At 38.3% G+C, this 8,028-nt stretch overlaps 1 protein-coding gene across 1 annotated transcript; it reads right to left on the bottom strand.

Annotated features, from left to right (window-relative positions):
* Positions 1-4,150: 4,150 nt before the first annotated feature.
* Positions 4,151-7,005, bottom strand: LOC109206063 (V-type proton ATPase 16 kDa proteolipid subunit). Its single transcript, XM_019368831.1, has 3 exons — positions 6,787-7,005; positions 5,877-6,162; positions 4,151-4,582 (listed from the first exon to the last, which is right to left on the bottom strand). Exons 1-3 carry the CDS (start codon positions 6,863-6,865, stop codon positions 4,450-4,452), a joined length of 498 nt encoding a protein of 165 aa, XP_019224376.1. The 5' UTR covers positions 6,866-7,005; the 3' UTR covers positions 4,151-4,449.
* Positions 7,006-8,028: the final 1,023 nt, after the last annotated feature.

The raw sequence follows: 8,028 nt of genomic DNA, 5'->3' as shown, positions 1-8,028 counted from the left end.
TTTCGCTTGCCATGTTGAAACGTATTAGGACTCGAGATGCAGGTACAATTTGGTCCTGTAAGCCGAGCTGCTCTACGACCCTCGATCTGATTATGTTTGCTGAGCTACCTGGATCCACTAAACACGTTTAACTTGAATTTTAGTTAACAAATAAAAATTACCAGGGTGTCATTGTGCGGCTGAGATATGCCTTCCACTTCCTCGTCATTGAATGATAGGACGCCCACGGGCACGGAGCTCCGAGTCCGTTTTTATCTAGTGATTGACACCTTGGTGCGTTTGAACATAGGCCCTTGTGGAACATTGACACCGCCAACGATCATATGAATTACGTATTGCGGTTCTTCCTGCTCATTTTTCTGTTTGCATCTCTTTCCCTAAAGTGGTTCTTAGCTCGATCACTGAGAAATTCTCGAAGATGACCCTCATTGAACAACCGAGCTACCTCCTCCCTCAGCTGCCTGCAGTCTTCGGTCCTATGGCCATGTGTGCCATGATACTTACACATCAAGTTTGGATTCCTTTGAGAAGGATCGGTTTGTGTAGGCCTGGGCCACCTGGTGTCTTTGATTCTTCCAATAGCTGACACGATCCCCAATGCATCTACACTGAAATTATACTCCGACAATCGAGGTGCTTCTGCGAGGTCGGTATGTTTATCAAAACCATTCTTACTCATAAGTCCCCGAGAGCTTTGACCTCGATCATTTCGTCGATCGTTCCGAGGAGCATTGCGCCCTGAACTATTGTTTCTCCGATCAACAAATGGCTGATACCGTTCCTTGTTTGATCTTGGTTCCCTGTCCGTATCCCTCGGGGCCTTAACTGCCAATCTATTAGCATGAACTGAACCCGAGGGGGCTCCAACTGGTCATGCTCGACCCTGATCTTCGATTGGTAACGATTATGTACGTCCGACCAAGTTACAGCCGGATACTCGATCAGATTTTACTTCAATTGTCATGACGCAATCGAACTCCGCTCGTTCAAACCCTGCATAAAAGCTTCTACTGCCCAATCATCTATGACCGGTGGTAATTCCATTCTCTCCATTTGAAACCGGGATACGAACTCCCTTAGTATCTCATCGTTCCTCTGTCTTATCTTAAAAACGTCCGATTTCCTAGTCGCCACCTTTATGGCCTCGGCATGTGCTTTCACAAAGGCGTCTGCTAACATAGCAAACGAATCGATAGAGCTTGGGGGCAAGTTGTGATACCAAATCATGGCTCCCTTTGACAAAGTTTCCCCAAATTTTTTTGACAATACTGATTCGATCGCATCATCAGTCAAGTCGTTTCCTTTAATCCCGCAAATGTATGAGATAATATGTTCATTAGGATCGGTTGTCCCGTTGTATTTAGGTATATCGGGCATGCAAAACTATTTAGGAATGGGCTTCGGAGCCGCACTCGGAGGGAATGGCTTTTGTATGAACTTTTTGGCATCCAAACCTTTTAAGACCGGGGGTGCCCCCATTAATTGATCAATACGGGAGTTATAAGTCTAAACTTTTTTGTCATTATCCTCAATCTTCTTCTCCCCGGACTCGATTCTCTTGGTGAGTTCCTCGAGCATCCTCATAATTGTGGGATTAGTCCCCGAGCCATTACCGTTTGATCTTTTTGGTATCGGCTAAGTATATCGAGTGTTTTCTGGTCCGACTACACTTGGAGTTTTGTGCTGACTTTGAAGCTGAGCGATAGCAACCTGTTGAGCTTGTAGCATCTCGAATATTACTTGGAGGCTGACTCCCCCGTTTCCTATACCATGTGTTCCTTCGCCACCAGATTGAGTTTTCCTGCGTACACTCCCTCCGGGGTCTGCGCCTAAATCCGCATCCAAAGCAATGTGCGAACTAACATCGACTGGTTTCACATTTGGCACTTCCCCAGGGTTAATCTGTGGTACACCGACCCCTACATTGTTGTTTTCTCCATGAAATCTAAGACCCTCATCGCCGTGTACGGGTGCGTTTTGCGAGTTTGACATGTTTTAACTTAAGAACAAAAATCCTTAACAAGAACAAGTGTGAAATAATGTGTGTTAACAGAATCAGTACTGAAATAATCACTATTATCTTTAGCCCCACGGTGGGCACCAAACTGTTTACCTCGAAAATACGAGTAACAATTAAATTTGGTTTATGGTTTTAAAGATATATGATTTAGTTCAATACTAATTAATAGTTAAGAAAACTAACGTATAAATGAAGGAAATAAATAAAATCAAACCAGTGTGCAAGCCAGTCTCGACCTCGAGCTAAAGTAGCCTCGAGGTAGGTCAAGAGTAGTAAAGTAAGAACAATAAAGTTAAAGGACAATTCTGATGAACAATGAACGAGAAATTAAGAGAATGTATTCTTTTGCCAATGATCGATGATCGTTACAAATGATTGGGGTCCCCTTTATATAGTAAGGGAACCCTAAATAAGGTACATTTCTATTTACAGTAAGGAATCTTATTGGGACAGCTGTCAAACCGCCTAGTATGGATTCGTACTAACTCGTACAAATTTATTCCTGAATTTACGCCACGATCTTGGGGACGTGGCGGGAATCTTGCTCTTTGTGTTACAAAGCCACAACGGCATAATCTCGAGGCCGGTCACGTTCACCCTCGACATTCATCCGGTCACTTTGATCTTCGAACTTCGAACTCTGCCATCGGCCTCGAACCCAGTGTACTTCGGACTTATTCTTGAAGTGGTTCCTCGAGCCCACCAAATTGAGCATAGTTGCTTTTGACCGTATACAGTTTTATAATAAAAAATTCAAAACCAAGCGTATGTAGTTGTGACAACTTTCTCTCCTTAATATTCATTTAAAAGAAATTCATTTTCCCCATCCCCCAACAAAATATGAGCAGAAGTAGGCAAAGTTTCATATCCAGTTTCAGAACGTTTCATAACTTCCCAAGGGAGCACATAAACCATTTCTATTTTCAAATTTCAATTCAAAGATCACGTTGACCTTTGCAGGCATGAAATACATTAGAAACAAAAGCTTATGTCGAATTAAGGTGGAACAAGACAAAGCACAAAAAAAAAGTTTATTGAAGCGTCTCAATAACAACAACAAACCCAGTAAAGTCTCATAAATGGGTCTGGATTATTGAAGCGTATCATGAAACTGAATCTTCCTAATTCTGAATTTTTCGAAGTGTATTTTGATTCATATACCTCTTAACTTAAAATGAGGGTTACATGTTTTAGCTGGGAAGAATTTCTTGCAACTCTCCACGAGCCTAGTAAACAAAGGTCAACAATCAATACAACATGACCCATCCAAGACAAGTACAGCCTCACGCTTCCACTTGGTGAATTAAACTCATCTTGACAAGCTTGGTTTGTTGAAACTTAAATCTAGTAAAGGCAATGTATGCATGTAGCTGTTTTGCAGGTCAAGATCGTGAAATTTATTGCTCAAAAATGAGTAAACTGATCTTTGTTTGGTCATGCTTTTTAGGTCATGTGTAGTTGAGCCGGAGATTACATTACATTTGGTAATGGCACAACCAGAAGATAAAGGAGACTACGTTATGTGTCGATAGAACCTACAAGGATTCAGGATTTAAACTTGATAGGTTCAAACTTCAACCTTAAGGTACTTATCATTGAACCTATAGAACTTTTGAAATTATGAGTTTAAAATTTAATATGTGCTAAAATTTTAGTAACTTCTTTTTATTGTATAACTATATTCCATATCGAAATTGATGGGTTCAGTTGAAACCATTGTAGACATGTTACACCTACCACTGAATAGCACAGCACATCTATTTTCAGTACAGAAGCAACAAGGGGTCACCCAGCCAAACATAGGTGTTAGTCCCAGCAATGTGTATCATCCTGTGAATACCAGATGATGGTAGTGCAAACCCCTTGATCTATCAATTTTCACCAGAAAAAGTCACATGAAGTCATGAAGATAGGATGATGATCTAGGTTACACTCTTGGGTTGATCAGTGTTCAACAAATTGGCTAACATTCTAACTCGGAAAGCAAAAGTTAGAATGATAAATATACTCTTCGAATAGTGATACCTAAATTCGAGATGCAGATCATGGCCCTCATGCAGTCAAATACAGCAAGAGTAGACAACAATTGCAGAACGAAAATAGAGGCAGAATGGTAAAGGGCAAACAAAGAGATAAAACAGGGTATAGAATATCAAAAACTTGAATTCAAGTTAAGAAAAAATGATACAGTGGCATTTTACAAAAATCCGTTGTCCTTGAAAGTTGGGGCATCAGATTAACTGACTTCTTTATTTAGAGATCTAATCTACAGCAGAACCGCATATATGAACCAATTCTTCTAACCAAGCAATCAAGTACAGAATCTTGGAACCCAAAGAAAAAGGGAAATGTAATTCAGCAGCCAGACTAGCTCATCCATGAAAAACACAAAGATAATTCACAGTAATGGTGCACAACATTCTCTTCTTCTACTCTGCTCTAGACTGACCAGCACGAGAAGAGAGGATGATTCCAACAATAAGGCCATACAAAGCCAGGGCTTCAGCAAAAATAAGAATCAAAATCATCCCGACAAAAAGCTTTGGCTGTTGTGCATTGGCTCTGTGAAACAGATACATTAAAGAACAATTAATTAGTTTCCTTCCAAGGAAAGCTCCCTCTCAACTGAAGGTTAATATTACACCAAATCTACATTAGTTGACCTTCAATACCTACAACACATCTACTCGATTAGACTGGTGGACATAACTTTTTAAATGACCAAGTCACAAAAAGTGTGATAGTAAATCAACATCAGCCATGCATTACAGATTAGCTAAACAGGTACACTATCACTAATATAGGTCAATGGAGTAAGCAAAGAAGGGAGTATTCTCAGCTTACTAAGGCGTCTCAGGACAGCACAACAAGACAGAGAGCTAGAATAGACCAACTCTTCATCACGATGGTCAGAACAGCAATTGTTGCAGACACAAAATGTTGATGGCAATGCAAGTTATGTGGGATTATGAATTCCTGTTTGTCATTACTACCTTAGTCAATCGTAATTTAATTGCCTTTACCGGAAGGCAAATTCACTATTTTTATTTTTTGAAACATTGATATAGTTTCCACAAAAGCTAAGTTCAACTGGCATGAAAAATGCTTGCTATTCTTCAAAAGGGGTTAAGGTTTATTCATTGTTGGCAGACTTACAGTAGGTCCGATGTTGTCGGAGTCTTTTACTTTGGTTAGTCAATGAAGTGTACAAGATAAGCGTGAGATTCAGAGAACTCAAATTTTAGGAAACCCTTAATTTATCTATTAATTTGTCTTAAACAAATTACTGCGTGCTGGAATATGATGGGTCCAAATAAAACATAACAGATACAGTTAAACCTCTCTGTAAGAGCCTCGTTTGTTCCGAATATTTTTGGATGTTATAGCGAAGTGTTGTTATATAGAACATATATTATAACATAACATGAAAATTTGTTCCGTAAAAGCTTGGCTTTTATAGTGAAGTGTTGTTATATGGGGATGCTGTTATAGAGAGGTCTGACTGTATATGTCATTCATATAGCCAACCCAACTAATTTGGTAGCGAAGCATAATTATTCTTGTATGATTTAAAGGGGGGAAGAAAACAGACTGCAATCTACTGTATACTAATATAACTTAGCTAACCATACAACTAAGAATGAGTAACTTAAGAAGGAAAAAGTAAACCTATAACAAGTACCATTTTAGCGTTATATGAGTAAAACAAGGAAAAGAATCATCAGCCTAGAAAGATCCAAGCACATATTGAAAATACAAAAGTTAACCAAATGGCAATAACTTATATGATCATCCAAAAAAGAGCAAAAATGGGCAGAAGACTTGTAATGAGCAAAAATGGGCAGAAGAAGGTTACCTAACACCAGCGTCACCAACGATTCCAATGGCCATACCAGCAGAAAGGCCAGCAAGACCACAAGCAAGACCAGAAGAAAGGTGAGCATATCCATCAAAAAGATAGTAAGACTTGGTTTTCGGGTTAATCCCTGTACTAATAATCACAGCTATAATCAATCCATAAATACCCAAAACACCAGCCATAACAACCGGAACAATTGACTTCATCACCAACTCCGGCCTCATTACACCCATTGATGCCACCCCTACACCACTCTTTGCTGTACCATAAGCTGCTCCCATACCTTGCAAAATTTTGAAGATAACCAAACATAATTAACATTGGAAAATAAATCAGTAGCTAAATGCGGATATTCATCAATCTTTTAATAGAGCATTATATATCAACTGATTTCAAATTCTAGATCCGCCTCTTAGAAATAATGTTGACTAATTACAGTGCGATACACCTAGTATATACAATTATCGACATTGTTCGAGACATACACATACTAAACGCGCATATGCAGGGGTAAAATATGGATTCGACAGAACCCAATAGCTTTGGCCCAAACACTGTATAAGTGTTAAATCCTGGATCCTCCTCTGTGTATACACTGAACTCAGATCAAGCATACAATCAGTGTGCGCAAAGTATATACATAAAAATTTATCAAAACTACTTAAGACACGCATATATATTAGATAATGGCAAAAGAACCTAAAACAGGATAAAGTACGGAACTTTTAAGAAGACAGTTGACCACTACCATGAACTTTTTGAACACAGAACCGTTGAGCTAAAAAAGGGAATAAAAATATAAAATTTTCAACATAATGATCCAATTTAATAAGGTAATTACAAATTCAAGATCGTATCTAAAAAATAAAAAAATAAAAAACCAGTTTTCATTGTTTTGTTTACTTACAGGAGAAGACTAAGGCAGCAGCAGCGCCGAGGAAGCCGAAGAAGGGAGCAGTTTCATCGCCGCTGAAAGTCGAAGACATTGTTTCTGATTGGATCTCAGAATGTGTTATTGATTTGGATCTGAGATACTTCTCAATGTCTTCTGAGAGAGAGAAAGAGAGAGAGATTATTGTAGCCTTTCGCTTGTGGATGATCTCAATTTTTTTGTCTTAAAAGAATCAGAGTTGTGATTGTCAACTAAACACATGAGCAAAGTTAAAAATTAAAAAACAAATTAAAAAAATAAAAAAAATTGAGCACCATTTGTGCCGCAAGTGCTTAGCCCAAGATCCTTTTTACATCTAGACCCATTGGGCTATAGTGTCTTGGCAAAAAAAAAGTTAAAATAGCACGGGCTAGCCAGTTTTTAGACTGGTCATTCAAAAATAGCCAGCGTTTGTAAAGTCATTGAAAACTAGCCAATATTTTGCTGCAATAGGGACCGATCCAGCATAATATACTGGAGATCGGTGCACCTGTGTATGCACTTCCAGGATATTATGCTGGAACTCCAACACGCGGAAAGTTCCAGCATAATATACTGGAGATTGGAGCACCTGTGTATGAACTTCCAGCATATTATACTGGACCGGTATATTATACTTGAACCCCAGTATATTATGCTGGAGTTCCAGTATACTTATGCTGCTGGAACTCCATTATAATATGCTCGAGTTCCAGTATACTTATGCTGGAACTCCATTATAATATACTGGAGTTCAAGTATACTTATGCTGAAACTCCAGTATATTATGAACTGTAGCTATTTTTGAATGGCCACTTGTAAATCTGGCTATTTTTGAATTTCTCCCCAAAAAGAAATGGACTTTGCTGTGACATCAATAACAACGGGACTTTTTCGTGTTATACACACACACAAAGAGCCCGTTTGGACATAAGAATTTTTTTATTGTTTATTTGAAAAAATTTCACCTTTTTTCAAATTCAGTATTTGGCCATAAAATTTTCAATTTTTACTTGAAGATGAATTTTAAAATTTTTCGAAAATTTGAAAATCTCCAAAAAGTTGTTTTTCACAATTTTCATTCAGATCACTCACAAAACTTCAAAAATAACCCAAAATTATATTCATGTCCAAACATAACTCTAATTTTCAAATATCATTTTCACTTGAATTTTTTTTTTCCATTTTTTTTTGAAATTTTAACAATTCTTATGTCCAAACGCCCACATAATTAGGAAA

The sequence above is a fragment of the Nicotiana attenuata genome, unplaced genomic scaffold (assembly GCF_001879085.1).
Source record: "Nicotiana attenuata strain UT unplaced genomic scaffold, NIATTr2, whole genome shotgun sequence".
NCBI classification, from domain to species: domain Eukaryota; kingdom Viridiplantae; phylum Streptophyta; class Magnoliopsida; order Solanales; family Solanaceae; genus Nicotiana; species Nicotiana attenuata.
Note: the sequence above shows the minus strand (reverse complement) of the source record. Positions and strands in the feature narration are given on the sequence as shown.

Excerpts from the sequence above, each read along its gene's own strand:
- LOC109206063 (XM_019368831.1), bottom strand. The coding sequence starts at position 6,865 with ATGTCTTCGACTTTCAGCGGCGATGAAACTGCTCCCTTCTTCGGCTTC. Across the intron at positions 6,163-6,786 it reads TGCTGCCTTAGTCTTCTCCT|GTATGGGAGCAGCTTATGGT; the intron begins GTAAGTAAACAA and ends AAATTTTGCAAG. Across the intron at positions 4,583-5,876 it reads GTTGGTGACGCTGGTGTTAG|AGCCAATGCACAACAGCCAA; the intron begins GTAACCTTCTTC and ends TCTGTTTCACAG.